General features: G+C 43.6%; 1 protein-coding gene across 3 annotated transcripts; it reads left to right on the forward strand.

Moving 5' to 3' along the window:
• Plekha3 (pleckstrin homology domain containing A3) lies at window positions 1–19852 on the forward strand. 3 transcript variants are annotated; one of them, XM_040745652.1, is made up of 8 exons: window positions 1–334; window positions 6261–6377; window positions 8924–9079; window positions 12386–12522; window positions 13016–13180; window positions 15509–15552; window positions 17537–17652; window positions 18581–19852. In XM_040745652.1, exons 2-8 carry the CDS (start codon window positions 6356–6358, stop codon window positions 18703–18705), a joined length of 765 nt encoding a protein of 254 aa, XP_040601586.1. In that variant the 5' UTR covers window positions 1–334; window positions 6261–6355; the 3' UTR covers window positions 18706–19852. The 3 variants fall into 3 exon arrangements, with proteins under 3 accessions (XP_040601586.1, XP_040601587.1, XP_005065180.1); XM_040745653.1 differs by lacking the exon at window positions 1–334 and adding an exon at window positions 1184–1246; XM_005065123.4 differs by lacking the exon at window positions 1–334 and adding an exon at window positions 1698–1844.
• The last annotated feature ends 1577 nt before the right edge of the window (window positions 19853–21429 follow it).

Genomic DNA, 21429 nt, shown 5'->3' on the forward strand with positions numbered 1-21429 from the left:
CTCCTCTTGATGTCCTGGTCTTGCCTTCCCATCACTGCCTCCGCCGACTGATTGCTTGACCCAATGGCTTGATTTTAAGTTTTTAAATGATAAATGGAACCGTTTGGTTATAGAGGGGGGAAAAAAAAGATTAGATGGCTGTTGGTCCTAGAACTGAGTATTTTTAAAAGTATTAAAAAGTTGGGCCAAGAAATTGAAATACAATGCGAACAATCCACGATGGGGTGTTCTAGTCGAAATATGGCTGTTGTTTCTAGCGCAGAAGGCTTCTAAGGCCCCATGGGTTTGGCAGGCACAGCGGTGGCCAGAATTCTAGGAAGAAAGTGACAAATAGGTTCGCTGCTGTTCTCTGGATACTCTCAAAGCTTTTGGGGGCGGGTCTAGGTCCTGCATAAAATGACTCCAGGGTCTTCATATGCGTCTGTCACAGGCAACCTGGCCGCCTCAACCCACAGTGGAGGGGCTCCTGAATGTGACAGGAGCCTGCTTTGCAAAACTTTCTAAATCTGAATATTAGTGTGAAGTGCGTAAAGGTGTTGTTCTCCTCCAAGTGAGATTTCTTTAAATTTTTTTTCAAATAAAAAATCTAAAAACAAAATCTTAAAAACTAAACAAAAATACAAAGCTTGGCTCCGTTTTAACCTTTCTTTTCTTTCCCGTTTTCGTGACAGAGTTTCACTATGACTGGCGTGGAATTCACTATGAAGACCAGGCTGGCCTCAAACTCACAAGAGATCTGACTGCTTCTACTCCCCGAGTGCTGGGGTCACGACATACAGCATGAAAAACATTAAAAGAAAATTTGTTTGTGCATGTGTGTGTTGGGTGTGTGTGTGTGCGCGTGTGACTCGGCCCATGTGCAGAGGAGTTTACAGGAAAGGGCTCTCCCTTCCACTATGTGGTACCCCAGCTCCCCATCATTCATCTTCCAGAGGCAAGCACTTTACCTGGAACCCTGCAACCCTCGCCAACCCTCCTTCCATGTTTGGTGTGAAAACCTCCTAGGAGGACCTCACCAGTCTGAGTACTACTTGTATGTCCCTCTTTCCTTTCTCTCTTTTAAAAAGGGTTCCACGCTGTAGCCCAGGCTTTTGTCATCTTCTCTAGAATGCTGGGATTACAGGCCTGTGCCACTGCTGTCTGCTTTTCCTAGGAAATAACTTCCTACTTTACCTGGGTGTGAACCCTGGGAGCTCAAGGAAACCAGCAAGCAGCTCTTGATTTTATTGAAAAAGATTGGAAGGAGGTGAGGCCCAAGCCGCCGCCCGGGGCGGTGGAGACCCGGGAGTTGGTGCGCTGAGGGTCGGGATGCCGCGGAGGTAGGGAGCGGGAAATCGGGGAGACTGGGAGCCCGGAGGCGCGGAAGCGGGCGCCGCCGAGCCGCCCCCACGAGAGCGCGCGTCGCAGCCTCGGGCACGCGGCCGTCCCGGAGCCCCGCCGCCGGGGAGGGGTTTCGCGGGCCGAGCCGGCCCCTTTCATCCAGGAAGTGAAAGCGACGTCGGGGTCAATGAAAACAAACCGGGAGCCCGGGGGGAAGGAAGGCGGGCGCGCAGGAGGGCAGCGCCGGGGCTCGTGGAGCGGCGGCGGCGGAGCGGGAGGGCGGCGGGCGCTGGGGTCGCCCCGGGGGTCGCCGCGCCGTTCCCGCTGGGGATGTCCGCGCCTCGCGGCCTCCGAGCAGCACGCGGCGCCCGCCGGCCGGGCCTCTGAGGGCCGCCGGGTCGGGGCGGAGGGCTGCGGGCCCGCGCCTCCGCAGCAGCGCGGCCGGCGCCGGGCCAGGAGGATGCGCGGCGCCGGGCTCTGAAGCATGGAGGGGGTTCTGTACAAGTGGACCAACTATCTCACAGGTACCGGGCGGGCGGCGCGCGGCTGCGGGCACCCTGGTCCTCGGCCACCTCCTCTCTAGCCCGCGGGACTCAGTTCCACTCCCGATCCTCCCCCTCCCCGCCCCTCGTGGGGCTCATACCCCGCCGCTTCGACGGGGAGTTCGAGACTGCGCACCATCCCGAGGATGGGACACGCACCAGAACCCTGCGGGGTCCCTTGTGCCTCGGAAGCAGTCCCCCTTCACCCTGTGTGTGTCGTTACAACCTCTGCTTTCGTCCACGCTCGGTGGACAACATTTTGTTAATTGATGTTTGTGTGTATGTGAAAGCATCTAATTTAAAGATAATGTTTTCTGTATTCCTTTACATTTCCTTCCCACTGATTTGGAAGTCCACTTGTTGAGGTTGTCTGAGCTCATCAAGTGTCGTTTGGGAAGCTGTTCTCAGAGAATGTTCCTAGGGATTGGTTTTTAGTGAGTTTTGGGAATTCGGATAATTGTGAGACATAGTGGAAGAAAGCGCATTTCAACACCAGAGGAATGCTGGTCATTGTGAGGAATAGTTGGAAATGAAACACCGAAAGAGCAGGCAAGTTTCAGTGGTGAGGTAGTTAGAAGAAGTCTGTACAGAAATGTGGTCAGCAGCTGAGAACTGTCCCTGCGCGAGTCTGGCTTTTAAAAAATGCCATAAATGCAAATCCTGTGATCTCCACTGTAATCAGTACTCAAAGCAAGTGTGGTGTTCTTTCAGGATCCGGTCGCTGAAGGCCTGGGTGGTTGGCTATTTTGTCCTGGAGGTACCTTTCAACTTCTGAATTCCATGATCTCACCAAACTCGAGGAGGACTGGCGGTGTTAAGGGGAATTTGGGCAGTACTCAAAATTCTTAGTGCTGAGGAACAGTCAGTCTTTGGTTTGCTACCCACTCACTCTGCCCCAAGTATTAGGCCCCGTAGGCATTCTGTGACGCACTCAACTCCTGTTCCCCTAGCTTGTGGGAATCTGCAGGTGAACCTCCTAAGGGCTAAATGCTTAGTTGTATCTGGTTAGAGCCCCATTTACCAGAGCAAGTGGTTTAATATTTGTAATACATTGATGTTTTCTGCTCAGATGAAAAAGCCAAATAATCATGTAAATGACACATTTTTACTGGAAGCAGTAAAACATTCGGGAGAGATTTTTTGCCAAGAGTTTTCATTTGGGCAGTTATGAGCACTGGATGCTGGCTGAGGCGTGTTAACTCTGAGTCTTGCAGCCTCTGTAAGCTTGGACATGCAAATATTTTTGAGCACTGTCTTCGGACGTAATGCCAGAGGAGTATTTTCCGCATGGCCTGAAGCATTGGGCAGTTACTGCCACGAGTCCTAGTTGGAGGGAAATTTCACTTGGAGTGAAATGCGTTCTTATGGGAGGTGTCCTCTTGTCTTGGACCAAATACCAGCACATACTGCGGTTTTAGTTTTTAGGGTGCATTTTGGTTTAACTTCTAGTTAGCATTGTAGAGTGACTGCAGTGAAGTCTTTTGTTTGGAATGATTCCATTTTAAAAATGTAAAGTTGGCTCAGCAGTGTTTATTTTAGTATCTCGGGTCAGAGGATGAGCAGCTGTTCATACTATACTGGCTGGTCTTTAAGGACTTCAGTGTAATGACAGTATTAGCTCTGCCTTTTCCTTTTTTTGGATAGCACATGTTTCCTTAACATTTAGTAGTTTGAGAAAACTGCTTTTTTTTCAGTAGAAATTGGAACAGAAAATAACCTCCTATTACTGTACTATAAAAGTGTGAGCCAGTTAGGGAAAGATGAAGTATTTCTTTAAAAAGCTGTGGAGAGACAACTAGCAGGCTTGAGTAGATGAATACGCTCAGCCACATGACTTTCTCAGTTCCTACAAATTCTAAATGAATCATTTTGCTCGCAGTTCGTTTTGAAGAGCTGTTGCATCATGGTAATGCAATCTTGAACAGTAATGCTTTTCAAAAACCAGAATTTATGTTGCTGGCCTAGATGGACCTGAGGTTGAAGACTATGTTTTCACCACCTCCTCTTTATAATTTGTCAAATGGTGTTGTATTTGGAAAAAATGTATTCATTAACTCATTCTTTAGGTCATTGTAGACATACATTAAAGATTATTTTCATCATATTTCCTTGCATATGCTTGGCAAATGCTGCCCCCCCAGCCTTTTAAAATTTTTTTAACATTATTTTATATTTTTCTAGACTTCCCTGCATGAGTACTGTCTTTAAACCCCACCTTTCTCTCCTTATTTATTTATATGTGTGTGTCTGTGAGTGAATGCATGGGTACCCCTCACACTGGAGTCACTGGTGCTTATGAGATGCTTGATGTGGGAACCGAACTTGAGTCCTCTGGAAGAGCAGCGTGAGTCTCAGCAGCCTAGCAATCACTCTAGCCTTGAGAAATACATCTTTTTAAAGCACCTGTTGTATGCTAGGGCATCTTTATGCAGTGAGGTACAAGATAGTGTACAAATGCCAAAAGGCCTTTCCTTCTAGTTTGGCAGCCTTCTCTGGGGAATGTAATGCTTATGCAAATATATTTTCCTGGAGCTGGAAGTTTGCTTGGTTTATCTTTCTGAATGGGTATAGCGCCCCTTGTCTTCCTAAGAAGACATAGAAGGTAAAATTTCACCTGTTTGTGCTCACTCAGTGTCCTATTGCTGTGATAAAATCCCTGACACAAGCAACTTAAGAAAGAGGGGTTTATTTCGGCTCACAGTTCAAGGTTCTAGTTCATCCTTACCAGGAGGTTACACATACACAGGCAGTGACTTACGTCATGTCTAAAGTCAGGAGAGAGCATGCTAATGCACAGCTCTGCATCCATTTTGTACCATCCATTATCCCCCGACCTGCACACAATTAAGAAGGGTCTGAATATTAATTAATGATCAAGATATCCCGCCTCAGGCCCACCTGGAAGATTTTGTCAACTTGATAAAACTAATCATAATACAACATTGCTGTTTCAAAAGTGTTGGTGACCCCTAAGTTTTATGTCTTGTGTCAGTCTATAAGAATGAAGTGTTCTGTCTTGGTACTGTCTGATCCTGGGAAACAAGAGCTAATGAATTGTTTAGCAGCCTCTGGTCAAAGTGTTCTAATGGCGGCATGTTTCATTTAGACCACTTATACTGCATTGTGGCTTAATAGTGATGGAAAGAATAAATACAGTCACACTGCTGTCAGCATGGTCACTATGTTATTAGTTGATGAACTGCTTGCTATCTATTAGTAGCATGCTTGATAAGATTCCAGGGAACACGAGTATGGCATGTAAGAGGAATGACGAGTCCAGCCTTGAGGAAGGCCATCGCTCTTAGTTACAGGCTTTGCCTTTGAACCAAGTCTGATAGGTGTATGCTTTAACTGCTGAGGAAATTTCAATGAGATGAATGATAGAAGTTAGTAACATTTCTGCCTAAGTGGTGTAGCATCAGAGAAGGGCAGGAAGGTAGGTGGGAATCTGCTCTTTCTACAGGCTGTCACATCTGCCTAACAAGTGGGAGTTTCTTTAGCTTTCCCAGTCTTTAAGGGCATTTGCTTAAAGACAGCATTTTCTATCAGGGAAGAAAGGCCACATTGCATCCTTGATGGCTGGCCCACTTGTTCAGGGAAGAAAGGCCGCATTGCATCCTTGATGGCTGGTCCACTTGTTCAGGGAAGAAAGGCCACATTGCATCCTTGATGGCTGGCCCACTTGTTCAGTCCACTTGTTTTGGACAAGGAATTTTAGAGACTTAATTGGGATTAAATATTTACTCTAGGTTTGCCACCAAGAATGGTAACAGAACTGTGGCAAAACCTCTGGTTTCTATAGGGTTTTTCCATTACGAAATGAGTGTTTTTAATCTGAAATGCTCCCAAACCCAAAGGTTTTAAGTACTGAAGGGACATTCACAAGTGGAAAATGCCATACCTGACTTCATGTGATAGGGCACAGTCAGAAAGAAAACTATTAAATTACTTTAATTACTATATAAAATTACTTTTAGGTGATACAGCATGAATTTCATGTTTAGATTGGGTCCCATTCTTCATATATCTCATTATGCATATGCAAACTCCAAATCCAACATCTGAAATACTACTGGTTCTAAACATGTTGGAAAGGAAACACTATTTCTACATTATAATCTGTTGTCATCCTGGAAACCGGGACAGTTATGCTGTGCTTGGGTAGAGCTATGGTTGAGCCTGTGTCTTTAGGGTTGCTAAAGAGAAGGTTGTGAGTTTGAGCAAAAGTAGCCCCTTCTTTATCTAGAAATCGCAGGACATTTTGGGCAAGCGTTGACCATTAAAAATTTCATTGTGTGAATGTTACTGAGAGTCCGGAATTAATGTGGCATGGCTGAAATCAGGTTTCTATGTGGTAAAAATAACTTATTAACCTGTTTTGGTTTCTGGTCTCCACAGGTTGGCAGCCTCGATGGTTTGTTCTAGATAATGGAATCCTGTCCTACTATGACTCGCAGGATGATGTGTGCAAAGGGAGCAAAGGAAGTATAAAAATGGCCGTCTGTGAGATTAAAGGTAAGGAAGTTGAGGGTCCTCTGGTGAGGGATCAGGGATAGCATTTAACACTAGTGAACACAGGTTTGCTATCCCCCTTTGTAAATGTTCCTTGCACTGAAGCTTCAGATGCTTTTTTTCTGCTTGACTTAATAGATAACTTCTTGTAGCATCTAGATACTTTCTCTCTCTCCTTCATGGAAAGATTCCCGGAAGGTGAAGCTGACCTCTGTGGATGAAGCCAGCCTCTCTGTGGAGTTTTGATAAAGCACAGAGTAGAAGTTAGAAGCTTGCGTTCTTGCTGACTGCAGCTGAACCTTTGTGGCTAACACAGGTGCTTTCCTTTTCTTCCAAAAGGGGGATAATAGAGTAGTAGACCATGGTGTAATTTTCCTGGAGATTTCACAGACCATGATCCCTTCTTGTGTGTGGGCGAAGGTGGGTAGAATGAAATCAGATAAAATGGTAATGAGATTTAAATTCCTCAAGGAGAACTGAAAAGGAAACAGCACCAGAGGAATGAATGTTTAGTTCCCTCCAGGGCTTTTTCATGTCCCCTCACAGCCAGAGTACTTCAGTCCTGCCTGAGGGCTTGTTCAAAGCCACCAAATACCCAGAAACATCTTTTGTCCTTTGTATTTTCTTATTTGTGATTAATGCAGTGAGCTACATTTTTCAGACTTGGATTAGCCAAGGAGGGAAGAAAGTTCTCCCTGCCTCCCTCCCTCCCTCCCTCCCCCCCTTCCTCCCTCCCTCCCTTCCCCCTTCCTCCCTCCCTCCCTCCCTCCCTCCATTTCATCTTTTCCTCCTCTTCTTCCTCCCTCTGCTTTGGGTTCATATTTTTTAGTTATAGTTCTGTTCCTTCATCCCAGCCCTCCCTCCTCTTTTTTCCTCCTCCTTCATATCCTTTTCCTTCTTGTCTTCATCCTTTATTTCTTTGAGACAGGGTCTTTGTGTGTAGCCTTGGTTGGTCTGGAACTCTCTCTTGCTTTCCCCTCCCATGCTGGGATTATCGTCATGCAACATTATTAGCTTGGGGTAGAGCATGATGTCCTGGGAGACTTCTCCAAAGTGTACATGCCTGCTGTGTGTTTGTGTTGTCTGGTGCACTTTTTAATTAAGAATTGTTACTGCTCTAATGGAAGAGTGTCATGGCTGTGTAATTTATAGATGCATGTAAGTTTGGGGTAACATTCTTGTGTGTTCCCCGAATGTATGGGGCATCATTTTGTTCTTTGTTTTTCTTAGACTAAAACATTTTCCAGTGTTACCATGCCATGTACTTATTGCTGAGGTCTGTGTAGCTCATTTTCTCTGGACCCTCATCACCCATGAACATTTCAGAAGCACTGCTTTGTAAGCAGCTTAGAGCCAGTGTAGAAATGTGTTTAAGCAGCACATTCAGAGAATTTCCATTCAGCTCTAGCAGGTGGCTATGAGAAAAGAAAATACTCTTTTAAGAATGGATCCAGGGCATTCTTGTACTTGCTATGCAGCTCTTATTAGGTCAGTGTAGTGGAGTCCCTATTTGCTGCAGAGATTTAATAATTTTCAATTCTTCACCCCTCCTACCTAGACTATAAACTCCCACTTTCCTTTGTTGTATTGTGGGGGCGGTAGCTAAGCTCTTTTTCTCCATTACTGTAATACCCTGGATCTACCATAATGGACCCAAATAAAGTGTAGCGTGCATGTTAATAAAATGTGAGGAAAACATTTCCTAGGGCTGGGGATGTGGCTCAGTGCTGGAAAGATTGCTTCTTGCATGTCATTTCTTCCTTACAAGCCCCCTTTTAGGTCTTTGTCTTGTTTTCTGAGCTTGACTGTTTCTTAACATTGACTTATAGCCATACTTTGTATAATGTAGTGAGTTTGCAAATACGTCCTCCCACTTGGATTTTGTTCTGTTAGTGATATTTTTTGGTGATCAAAATTCCAGCAGATATACATGTACACATGTATGGAAATGTCACAGTAAATCAGTGTGCAGAGAACTGTGTGGATGTGGTGGCACATACTTGTAATCCCAGTACCGGAGGGCTTAGAAGAAGGTTTGAGATAGCCTAGTTTTTGTAGTGAGTTCCAGGCCAGCTTCAGCTGCACAGTAAGACCTTGTCACAGGCAGACAGATTAATGAGCAAGTAAATGCCAAACAAATGAAAATAAAAGGTCTGCTATAGTCCACCTCCCTGCATTGAACTTGGTATTTTGAATTTGGGTTTAGTGGTCTTGTTGGTGTAGCCCCCATCTACCTGCCACTTCTCCCGGAAGCCGTGTTTTAGAAACATCATTTTTAACTTCTTGCTTTCTCCAATGGCTGTGTTGAAATTCTAGTATGAGCAAAAGCAAGTTGTCTATTTTACTGTCGTATGCTGGCACTATTTTGGCACCACTGTCACCTTGGGTATTAGGGACAAGGTGGTTTTCACGGTGCCTCCAGGGCTTTTGAGAGAGTGGCCCTGATTGTGTTGTGTGTGTGGTTTAAGTGTATGAAGCATCTAATGCTATGTGATGTGACCCCTCCAAATGCTTTGAGTCTATAACTGTACTTCTTTGTGTCACCACAGTCCATTCAGCAGACAACACAAGAATGGAATTAATCATTCCAGGGGAGCAGCATTTCTACATGAAGGCAGTAAATGCCGCTGAGAGACAGAGGTGGCTGGTCGCCCTGGGGAGCTCCAAAGCGTGTTTGACTGACACGAGGACTGCAAAAGAAAAAGGTGAATACGGGTTTCTTGTACTAATGGCTTTCTAGGCATAAATGAGCCTGTCCACTCTCAGTAATCAGGAAGAAATTTGTAATGTAGAAGACGTTCATAAATAGATCACCATAGTAAAAACTGTGTAAACAATGGGAAGGTCTCAGTTTAGGAGGATCAGTTGGCCAACCAGCACTTTGGTCAGCTGATACATTATGAGTTCAGTACAGTGTTTCCAAGGAAGTTTAACGGTGTGGGAAACTGTGGTTAACTGGTCATTGAAAAAGCAGAAGGACAAGGACCCGAGCTCGGGGCCCAGTGCTCATGTAAAGAACCAAGCATGGTGGCACCTGCTTGTAATCCAGCCCTGATGAGTGGGAGATAGGAGGATCGCTGGGGCCCAATGGCCGGCCAGCCTAGCTTAATTCGTGAGCTCCATGTCAGTGAGAGACCCCACCTCAAAAGAGGCTGACACTTGAGCTTGCTCTTTGTACACATGTGTGCATATAAAGAATGTTTAAAAATGAAAAACAATATTAAGTTAGTTTGCTGAAAGCTTCTAAATTATAGATGTTAGAAAATGCAGAAATTTATAATGATATTGAACTATGTTAAGGAAAATTATTGATAAAGTGTGGCTAAGAAGTAGCTAAAAAATAGGCACAATACAAATATCTAGAGAGACCTGAATAAATAAAGTTGTGGTTCCTGTACAATGGAGTATTATTCATCCTTAAAAAGGAGGGATTCTGGCACATGCTACAATATGATAACTTCATTTAAAGGCATAGTCTTAGTGAAATATGCCTGTCACAAAAAGAGAAACATTGATTGTATTCATTTTAAATACCAAGGGTAGTGAGATTTATAGAGATATAAAGGAGAATGGACCCAGTTAGGATTCCAAAGCAGGAGGATTTTGAGTTTGGGGCTAGTTGGAGCCATGTAATGAGACAGTCTAAATAAGTAAAGTAGAAAAAAAAGAAAGTAAAGTAGAAAAAAAAAGAAGAAAAATGGTGGTGTTAGTGCCTACATGGAGGAGGAATAAGCTAGTGTTTAGTGGTTACAGAGTTTCTGTTAGGAAAATAATGGTCATGGTTGCACAGTATATGAATGTTCTTAATGTCACTGAATGTGCACATAAAAGGATATATTTGTGCTAAGTATAATACACACACACGCACACACACACGAACGGGCTGGTAAGATGGCTCAGAGAATAAAGTGCTTGAGAACTGGAGTTTGGACTCCTGGAAACCACATAAAAGCTGAGTGGGTGTGGCTGCCTGCTGCGTGGATGCAGAAGGCTCCAGTTGCAAGCTCGCTAGCTAGACTAGCTGAGTGGATGGCTCCAGGTTGAGTGAGAGACCTTGCTTCAGTCAGCAAAGTAGAAGAGCAATCAAGATGTCAACCTCTGGCCTTGACCCCTGTGCACATGGATATGCATGCCACCACACACATGCACAGCACCCTGCCCGCCAAAAAAATTTAAGGGAATGTACTTAAATTTTCGAAAGAACTGATTTAGGTCAGATATGCAGAGTGCTTCTCTGCTGTGTTTTCTGATGGGAAGCAGCAACCCTGGCCTGGTCCAGCTGCTTCTGAAAGAGCAGCACATAGTATGCAGTCGCTGAGAGCATTAATTTTTACTTTAAAAGATAATGGCTAGTGAACAGCTGAGATGCTGTCTGGGTACACACTTTGTCTGAATCACTAAGGAGAAGGAAGTGAGTGCTGCATTAAAAACTCCCAGAGCAGTAAAATGTGGAAATGGAACCAAAAGGGAGAGATTTAATAGATGTTTATGTGGAATAGCTTTTCTTACCTAAAAGCCAGCAACTTCTGTATGCTAAAATATACAGGAAAACTAGAGGGGAGCTGGTAGGTGGGGAAGCATTTGTGTTATATAGGTCGATGAAATACTGCCTTTAATATATTAGAACTTTAACAGATTATCAATGTATGTATTAGAAGTAAAACTAATATCAGAGCTGGAAAAATGTATGAGGAAAAGACAAAGGCTAGTTCACAAAAGTAGAAATACAGGTTTCACGTGGGAGAAAATGAGTAATGGAGTGGAAATGCTGTGTGATAAAACACCCAGTGACCAGGCTAGCAAGGCGGTTCGGTGGGTAGAGAGAGGTGCTTGTGCACAGGTCTGGTGACCTAAGTGCAATCCAAGGTGGCAGGGGAAGCAGCAACTCTGGAGAGAAGTCTTCTGCCCTCTCCATGTGTGTCTTAATGTGTGCACGCGTGTGTCACACACACACACTTATGTTCTCTTTCTCCCTTTCCTCCCCATTCCTAAATAAGATAAAATTAATTAAATACATAACAATCTAGAAGCACCCAGTTGTCATCACTTGTCTATAGAAATCAGCCTATGTTAACTTCATGGCAGATGTGTGACTATCAGTTGTCTCTCCTGAAGTATGTAAAGAAGAAGTATTTCAAAGATTTCACACCTCAGGTTATAACTGGGTCTGTTGCGTCTGTGTAGGAGCTCATGTGCATGCATGCATTTGTGTGTGCATGCTGGTTGTGTGTGGGTACATGTACATGTGGAGGCCAGAGGCTTATGTTGGAAGTCCTCCTTAGTTGTTCACCTTATTTTTCTAATAGAGCCTTCAGCTGGAGCTCAGTGATAGGGGTACACTAGTGTCACGCCTGCCGCACGGCCTGTGTCCGAGAACGTGCGGAGGGTGTCCGGGATTGACAACACAGAGACTCGTTCAACGATGTAAAGAAAACTTTAAGCAGGCCCCAAAAAGGTTCAATAAAACTTCCTAAGAAAGGCTCCCACCAGAGAAGCTTCTGCTCTCTCTTCTCCCCTAGCTGGTTCTGCTCTGACACCAGAAACTGATCGGGGCGTGGCAGAAGAGGCGGCTAGTCTTTGGACAAGGTCAAGGTCAGGGCAGTTTCTGTGGGCAGGCCTTTTCCAGGAACTTACTGCCCCGGGCATTGTGTTGTTTTTAGTAAACATGTTTTTACTAAACATTGTCTTACAGCTGCCTACTCCCAGGCAGAAGGGGAAGTGGGTCTCTGCTCAAGGTCTGGTGTTCCCACATACTAGCTGTCCAGCAAGCCCAAGGATCCTGCTGTCTCCACATTCCCAGTGCTAGGATTACAGACCGCCACTGGGTCCAACTTTTTAATGTGGGTTTTAAAGATCCATCTTAGGTCCTCGTATTTATGCAGTAAACATATTGTCGACTGAGCCATTTCCTTAGCTTAGCCTCTGTTGCCTGCTTTTAAAATGGTTGTTTTAATGTACTACCAAAGAACATGAAAATGTCCTAATTGGATATTTATATGGGTTTCTTTTAGAAATAAGTGAGACCAGTGAATCTCTGAAAACCAAAATGTCTGAACTTCGCCTCTACTGTGACCTCCTAATGCAGCAGGTTCATACAATCCAGGAATTTGTTCACCACGATGAGAGTCATTCATCTTCCAGTGTAGAGGTACTGCAAAGAGGACCCATCTGCTTGGGGTTATACTGACCACGTACTGCCCTGGGGCATCCTTAGCCATTCCGGATGACAGAAACATCGACACAGAGTTACTTAGCCACTCCATAGGATGACAGAAATGTTGTCACAGAATCAGCCACTCCATAGGATGACAGAAACATCATCACAGGGTGTCTTGCATTGTTGCATGGCTTCTGCAGGGCTTTCTGAATTCTGTCTCTGTGCTAGAGGCAAGCATTGAAGCAGCTCATGTCGCCAGGAAATCAAGACATGGGTCTGCGACACGAACTAGTTAGAGACTCGGCTCAGGAAGAAGCCTGTGTTTTCTGGGCCAGTTGCGTGAGCACAGTAGATAACTTCTGGTTTGTTTGCTTTTTTAGTGATAAAGTCTTAGCTTTAATTAATTTTCTCATTTGATTCTCAGGATGTGCCTGGTTTTATGGTTAAGTATGAGTCTGCTCAGTCTCTATTTGTCATTTTTCAGAACATGAATGAAGCCTCGTCCTTGCTTAGTGCCACCTGTAATACATTCATCACAACCCTTGAGGAATGTGTGAAGATAGCCAATGCCAAGTTTAAACCTGAGATGTTTCAGCTGCCTCATCCGGATCCCTTGGTTTCTCCTGTGTCGCCTTCTCCTGTTCAGATGGTTAGTTGGAACTTCTTGTTTTTCTTCTAGGGATATTTACATTAAGTTAAAATGAATTATTTTGGGGTGTGCGTGCGTGTGTGTCGTGCACATGCATGCATGAAGATTGGAGTTCATTGTCAGGTGTGTTCTGTTGCTCTCTTTCTAGCTTACTTTTTGAGACAAGGTCTCTCACTGAACCTGAAGCTCATCAATAGTCAAGACTGGTGAGCTCTGGGTATCAGTCTCCTTCCCTGTGTGTGGTTGTAGATGCACACCACCGTATCTGAACTCAAATCTTTAGTGGCAGGCACTTTACCGACAAGTCACAGTCTCAGCCTCTCTCCTATTGATACCTGACCATTCTTCTTTTCTTTGTAAGAGTGGAAATGGGAAGTGAGGAGGGAGTAGTCCACAGATTGAATTGCTTTTGTCTGTGCTGGTAATGGGTCCTCTCTACTGAGGAGCTCAGCACATGCAGTAATGCCTTGGTCTCTCCACTTTGAAGGGCCTGAGAATGCCCTGCCTGTCACTCTGTGTCCATTGCCTGTGTGTCCAGAAAGCGTTGTATGTAGTGTGGTGTATGTGTGTGTTGCAACAGAAGAAGCTAGGTATGTGTGTCTGCTTGATAAAAGCTTTGGAAGAGAGTGATGATTTGCTCTCGAAGCTTCCAGTGGGAACTGTTCTGCAGTTAGCACTTGCATTTGAATTCTCTGAGTAGGCAGATTACTTAACTCCTGCAGTCCTTCATCTGTGAAATGTCTTCTGTGTCAGAAGGCCATGGTGAAGGACCTGAGCCACTTAGTGAGAGGTTCTTAATGTTAGCCTCATGATTACTCTGCACACCAAGAAGTCTGCTGGGGGAGGTGAACTCCCTGTGTCTTTCCTGCTGTTAAGTCTGCTGTGGAGGAGCCTGTGGTGAGATCAGGTTTGAGAGCATGGCGTTATTTTCCTTGGAGTGTGCTTGGGAGCCTGTTGGCAGGAGGAGGCATGCACCTGGCTATGGTTTCACCATTGCTGAGTGATCACTCTTGAGAAGAGAGCCCAGCTCACCCCTGTGTCCTCCCATCCACCCCAGTTCAGTTGTGGTGAGGGAGTAAAGAACATTGCCCACATTTATTTAAGTCCTGTCTTCATCAGTGAACACTGGACACTCTTAAGTGTCCATAAAATATGTATTTTGGTCAGAAGAACTGGGACAGTTTCCACCGATTTAGAGAATGAGGTTTTTCTGTCTCAGTCTAGCAGAGGCTCTTTGCTGGGATCTCTCAGCACCTCTTTTGTGGGGAATATTTCGTGGGGACCAGGAGGAGGGTGCATTGCAGGTGGTTGTGAGCTCCTGGGTGTGGGTGGGGAGAATTCCCACAGACTGCTGAGCTGTGTCCCCACTCCAGTGCCTCCCTTGGAGGGTGAGCGGAGGTGACTGAAAGGGCGTGTTAGTGTCCAGCTGCGTCTTCATGCCTTCCTTGTAGCCTGTGGACTTCACCTGGGACTTGTCAGCTGGCCGCTGAAGTGGCACACACGGAGGGCGTTTGTGCAGTGTGTTAGGTGTGGGCTTGTGTACATAAAGCATGCTCAGCCTTCGGTATAGACACCTCCTCTGTCACCTCCTTGGTGTTTTGGTGGGCAAATTGGATCTTCTAAATTATGCATTCTGCTTAATCAGACTTTTTTTCTTTTAACACCATGTCATTCTACTTTTATAGTTTCAAGGTTTGGACTGGCCTGTGTATGGTGGACAAACACTTACTGAGCTTATATCCTTAGCCCATTAGTTGTTTAAATGAATGTTTTAGAGACCTATTTATTTGCACTTTAGGGTTTTTCTGACTTCTTTAAAGACTAGACTTACTAATGTTGCCCTCCATGAAAGCTACACTGACACACATCTGTGTGGAAACTGCCTAAGTAAGTAATGGCAGAGAGAAGCTTTACCACCACATTCTACTCTACTTTAGAACATTTGTTAAGAGTATTTTCTGGTTTGCTAGATACTCCTTTTTATTCTTAAAAATGACTTTTAGGATATATATATATATATATGTATATATGTGCACACTATTCTTTATTTAACACACAAACACACACATAAAAAGTTAGAAGTTTAGTATTTTTTCAGTATGTTGAGAAATTTTGCCAGCCTGGAAACAGCGTTCAGTTAATAATTATTAGGAAGAAAGTCTGATGTTATATTTAGGCTGGTACTTGAGTCTGTAAAAGATAAGTGTCTTTTCTGGGCATCTGTTTCTCTGAATCAGTTTATATTCATTATGATAATAAATTGGAGGTGTATTATTCTCTTTGACTAAACATTAAGCTAAGGTCTTTTCCTCTCTTTTCCATTTCTAGATGAAGCGTTCCGCCAGCCACCCTGGTTCCTGCAGTTCAGAGAGGTAGACTAACCATTTCTTCTGACTAAATTCTGTCTGAATATTGCCTCCTTGGGAAAGTTCTTCAGGCCGGTGCCAGCTGTTATGGATGTCAGCTCTGTGGAGTAGGCCTGGTTTGGTTTACTCCCAGTTTTGTGTGTGTTGCTTAGTTCTTTGTCAGGGGCTGGCTTCAGAAGGGAATGAATCCAAAGGTGGTACCTGTTGATGTGCTTCCTAGGTTTTTAAAATATGTCAAGAACTGTGAGCAGTGAGAAAGCTTAGCAGGCAAATGTACTTGCTACCAAGCAATAAGTTATGTACAAAAAAAAGATGAAATATATCAGGTGGCTAGAGAGCAATTTGTATTTGAGTGTCTACAACTGAGGACATTTTATCTTAGCTTTTTATGGTATCATATATTCCCGCCAGGTTGTTACTGAGAAAGAGCTCATTGGAAAAGAGAAAACCATGTTCGTATCAATACTGTAAAAAATTCACCTTCCACGTAGGCCCTGCCAGTGTCCGAGCTATTGGGGACTCTGCGTGTCACTAGGCATGCCCTTCTCAGTGACTGGGCTGGCCCCTTCTGTTCTTTGGAAAGTGGTGAAATCAGTTTTCTTCAGCATGTTCTCTATGCTGACTATTAAGCACTGGACCTTGCTATCATTTTTCCCCCCCTCTGGTAATTATATAATCCTTGTTGAGTTGATCTGCCCAGAGGTAGCCAGTAATTTATACATACCTAGCCCTGTCAGGGAAAGAAGCATTTTAACATCTGGACTTTATAGAACAATGGAAGCTAAGTCCTTTGGCAGCAAACGTATTTTGATGATAGAAACATTTCTGAGCTGTATTTTATGCTTTTTTCCCTTGGACAGTAAGTTATGAAAAGGTTAAACGATATTTTCCCTTGATATGTCAAGGTTGCACAGTGCTGTGGAGCCCTCATGAAGCAGATGTTTGAGTCACTCCTAGGTGGTAGAGACACTTCTGTGTTTGCATGTTTAGACCGGAGGTTTTTAGGAGCCACTGCTCTTAACTGCTGAGCCCTGCCTCCAGCTCCTAGACTGATTTTTTTAAATTTAATTTTAAATAGCTTGTTTCACATGTCAATCCCAGTTCCCTCTCCTCCCCTCCTCCTGTATCCCCCCACCTTCTCCCCCAGACTCCCACCCTGCCCCCACTTCCTTCCACATAGGGGATATCCTAGACTGATTTTTAAAAGTTGTTTTGTTTTGTTTTTGTGACAGGGTGTTTATGTAGCACAAAGTCCAGCATGCCTAATCCTAATCCTCCTACCTTTACCTCCTCAGTGCTGAGAGTAAGGTGTGAGCCACCAGGCCTGGTTAATGCACTCACTGCTGGGGTTCAAACTCAGGGCTTGGTGCATGCCACATAAGCAGCCTGCCAATTACGCTCCATACTTAGCCCGGAAACATGTTTTATCTCTAGCCTCCATTTCACCACTTTTATCTTCTGTTTCTCTGTCAGTGAGTTCACATCTGGACACTTCTAAACTTTTGGCACCCTCCTTCAGTCTGCTCTTTTCATCAGTTAAAGTTGACATTAGATATATGCACTTGTGAAACCTAAGAAAATTCTCAGATATTTGCAGGCCACCTCTGTCGACTGCCCCATTGGACCCTCTTCCTAGAAGCATGGCTTTGTACTCCTTTCTCATTTAGCTCATGGCCTCTGAGTTAGTGCCCACCTGCCCGCATTCCAGGGAGACCGGCCTGCCTGCACACGTCCCATCTAAATGAGCAGCATATTGCTAACGTGGGAGATTCTCACTTGGGTTTCTCTGGACTGTCGTGGAACTGGCTATGTAGACCAGGCTGGCCTTGAACTCTTGGAGATTTCTCCTGCCTCTGCCTCCTGAGTGCTGGGATTATAGGTGTGGCCCACCATGCTTGGCCTTGAAGATAAACCATTTAAAATTCAAGCCAAGAAAGGGTCTTTTCATTGTTTAATGCCCACAGCTTAACGCTTTTTATTTAATGTGCAGGAGCAGCTGCTCCATCAAAGAAGCAGCCTCTGCCCTTCACCGACTTCCTCAGCGCCGCCGCAGAACCTACTCGGACACAGACTCCTCCAATGATGTTCCCCCTGAAGACCCAGAGAGTGAGTTCCACAGCTTGTGTCTCCCACCGCTTCAGCACAACCGCCCTAGGTTCTTGTAGTTTCTGGGATTGAAATACACTGTCTCTGGGTGTCGTTGGAGCACTATATGCTTTTAGGGGAATTCATCAGAGGGAAGTGACGCCCGCAGCCCCACAGCTGCTCATTCTCTCCCCAGTGGCTGTGGTGTTCTGTGTATGCAGTTAAGAGGTGCTGAGCAGCATTGATAGATGCTTTATCTCAGAGATATTCTTACTGACTGAGTCCTTCGTACCACTACGCTTCTATTTTAAAGTATTATAGGAAAATCGTTAATTGTAGGTAGAATTCTAGAGGAAACAAAGGTTGAAAATCTATTTAAGGCTATTTATCTGCCTTAAAATTGCTAAAGAAAGCAATCTTGTGTGGGATGACAACACCTATCCCTGTACCTTTTCTCCCTTGTTTCAGAGGCAGGAGACTGTCATTTCAGGAGACTAGGGATTTCTGTTGAGATTTGTGCTTATCTCTAAGGAGCAAGGCTTTTCACAGCGTGTCAGTGTCAGGATGTGCCCCGTTTGATTGCAAGGACCATGGTTTCCAGGGAACACAAGTGTCATCTTACACTTAAATCTGAGTGAATAGACCATCACCTGTTAGAATTCTTACCTCCCATGGCGTGTGTTTGCTGGATGTCAGTTCTGTGGAATATGGGTCTGGTTCCCTATGGCAACGACATAATAAATGGCATGGAGTAGGAAGAGCCAGCAGTGGGGGCCTTTGTGGTTTTGAATAGATGAAAACACAGTAGCCTTTCTTTACTTACCTAGAAACTCAGCCGGCTCTGTTGGAGGAACAGGTAGTGTTGATGCCGGTGTAGCTGAGATGTTCTTTCACAGAGGCCTAGAGTCGGCATGGCTTAGGTGTTTAACATGCCAATTACTTTTCACAGGACCTCTTCACTGTTCAGGAAACACACTTAATGGAGATTTGGCATCAGCAACCATTCCTGAAGAAAGCAGACTTCTGGCCAAGACCCAGTCTGAATCTGAAGAACCTCTTCCACCCTTCTCCTGAGGAAACGGACACATCCCGCCTCCTCTGAGTGTTGCTATGCAAAAGCTGCTGTAATTAAACTCTTTCTGGGGTAGCTTCCCCTCTCCTTAGGATTTCTCTGCACTTTATAGAATATTGTAAACAAACAACCCACATACTTTTGAAGTGTATTTTATCTTTCTATAGTTTACTTGCAAGAGTATTTTCCTAATAACTTCACAGTATGAATGTGCATCTTTTCTTTTTTTTTAAACAAATGATGGTGTAACATTTTGACATCCATAAGGACAAATGTAGATATTTTTCTAAAAAACTGTGAGGGACTGACAACTTGGTCAGTGTGTATTGTAGCATATAAACATGAAATCTCGCCAGGTTTGTTTGACAGAAATGTGATAGATGAGACTTGTGCCATGGACCAAAAGGTCACTTCACCCCAGCCTCAAATTAATTACCATAGCAGCCTGATGACGGTTTGATCATATCCCTTTAAGCAAAGACAGGAAATACTTAATGTTCTGAAGGCCTTTAGCCCAAATACCATGACATATTGAATATTTAAAAAAGAATCAGACTCTGCTGTCCTTCGTACGTGAAGCTGACACTACTGGTTTGTCAATACCAAACATCAGGTTACAGTGTTTAATTTTTATTTATTTATTTTCTTACTGCATTAAAAGATGATTATGTCCTGACTTTTATGACCTTCCCAATTTAAAATGTATATGCATTGTTCTAAGAGAGGCAAGTGTCTCAGTGACCTCGTTCACATACACCAGAGAAATAAATGGCTTTCAATGGAAAAGGATTTTAGTGCTTTTTTTTTTTAAATAGGCATTAAGCTGCTGTTGTAAGGTGTGATTTGCAGCTTTTTGGCATATCTAGAAACATTTTTAATTTATGAATATTTATACAAAAGAGTAATCCTGTTAAGAAGACTGTTCTATATCACTTGAGAATAGCATTATTTAATTAAAGAACAGTTTGCATTTTTTGGTAGTGCCTGTCATATTACCACTGTTTGCCCTGTAATTTGTTTTTCTTTTAAGTCACTTTGGGGTGATGATCTTATCCCAGAATTTGAATGAACAGCACTTTAACAAAAACTGGCTGTGTGTTTTTTTAAGTTAGTCAGTCATATTTAATAAATGTGGTTTTTACATTCAAATTCGTCATTTTATACATTGTATCTTTTACATTCATAGATATTCTGTTTAGTTTTTATTAAGTGCCTTTAGTGTTCTTTATTGATTTTTATTTTGTTTCAGTGTTCAGGCCTAAAGGTGAGCATACATCAATCATATGTTTAGCTTATATATCCTGTCCATTTAAATGGTAGCCAAATACTTAGTAAATATTAGCAAATACTCAATATTTACTACATTTAAAATTATACACATAAAGAATTATGTACATGAGTATGTTTTTAGATAAATGCATTCTAAAAGTTCTTGTCATTTTAAATAGCAAATGGGTCATTAGAGCATTCTGTGTTCAGTGGGATAAGCTCACCTATCACTTTCATTTCATATGTTCACCTTGGAAAAACTTGGTGATGTAGCAAGTTTTCAAACTCAATGGCTGGTGAGTCTTTTTTCTTTTTTTTAAACCATAGGAACTTGTGGAATGTGGTGCTACTGATAGTTTTAATGGTAGGTGTTTCCCCCTATGGCAATGGGTTTATAATGAAAGTACTATAATAAGCATTTGAACTGGTAGAAAAATAGGAAGTTCCATTTTCTATTGTTTTACCCAAGTAGACAAGTTTGTGAATGATTTCTTTGTAAATTATTAAAACTAAAATGTAGTCATTTCTAGTTTTCTTTCTGTCCCCTCCTCGAAGCAGGAGCTTTGGTCAGTATGCCATCTCCCTGAACACATGACCCTGAAGTCGTTTGTCCTGGCCCCACACACTTGTGGAATATACTTTTTGAAGCCATATATCTTGATTTATATGTAGATGTTCAATTTCTTTTTCTTTGAAATTCTTGTTGTGTTGCTCAGTCTAAACCTTAGCTCTTAGGCTCCAGGGTTCCTCCTGCCTCAGTCTCCAGGTATCTGGGACTATGGATGAACACCACTGCCCCTGGTTTCTGTCAAAGTTTTAATCCATGAATTAGCAGCATGAAGTAAATTATGAAACTTAAGGGAACCTTACACTTGAGGATCGAATTGTGCCTGACTTTTCTGGATTTTAAGAAGACAATGAGTCAGGAACAATTCTGTAAGAACTTTTACCTTGTTGGTCATGGGTTGTTTCTTTCTTGCTTAGTTCTAGGGATGGTTGTTGAGGTGCTTGAAAACTCTTGACTTCTAAGCAAAACAAGTGCTTGCTTTCCATTTTTTTGGTGCCTGTTCTCTCTGTGTCTGCAGAGTTTCCAAGATTAGTGGGATCTGAGAATTGTTCTGTAAATCTGAATCTTGTTACATTGTCCTAGTGATGAAACACCATGACCAAAAGCAACCTGGGGAGGAAAGGGTTTATTTATCTTATGCTTCCACATCGCTGTTGATTATTAAAGGAAGTCAGAACAGAAACTCACAAGGCATTAACCTGGAGGCAGCAGCTAATACAGAGGTCATGAAGAGGTGCTGTTTACTGGCTCGCTCCCCATGGCTCGCTCCCCATGGCTTGTTCTGTCTTACAGAACCCAGTACCACTAGTCAAGGGATGGTATCACCCACCATGGGCTGGACCCTCCCCCATCAATCACTAATTAAGAAAATGCCTTACAGCCGATCTTA

This window comes from Mesocricetus auratus, unplaced genomic scaffold (assembly GCF_017639785.1).
Source record: "Mesocricetus auratus isolate SY011 unplaced genomic scaffold, BCM_Maur_2.0 Super-Scaffold_100004, whole genome shotgun sequence".
Lineage (NCBI taxonomy): Eukaryota > Metazoa > Chordata > Mammalia > Rodentia > Cricetidae > Mesocricetus > Mesocricetus auratus.

Bases quoted from the DNA above. Each gene is read 5' to 3' on its own strand.
- Plekha3 (XM_005065123.4), top strand. From the start codon at position 1,805: ATGGAGGGGGTTCTGTACAAGTGGACCAACTATCTCACAG. The intron at 1,845-6,260 runs GTACCGGGCGGG...TGGTCTCCACAG, and splicing joins GTGGACCAACTATCTCACAG to GTTGGCAGCCTCGATGGTTT. The intron at 13,181-15,508 runs GTTAGTTGGAAC...TTCCATTTCTAG, and splicing joins CGCCTTCTCCTGTTCAGATG to ATGAAGCGTTCCGCCAGCCA.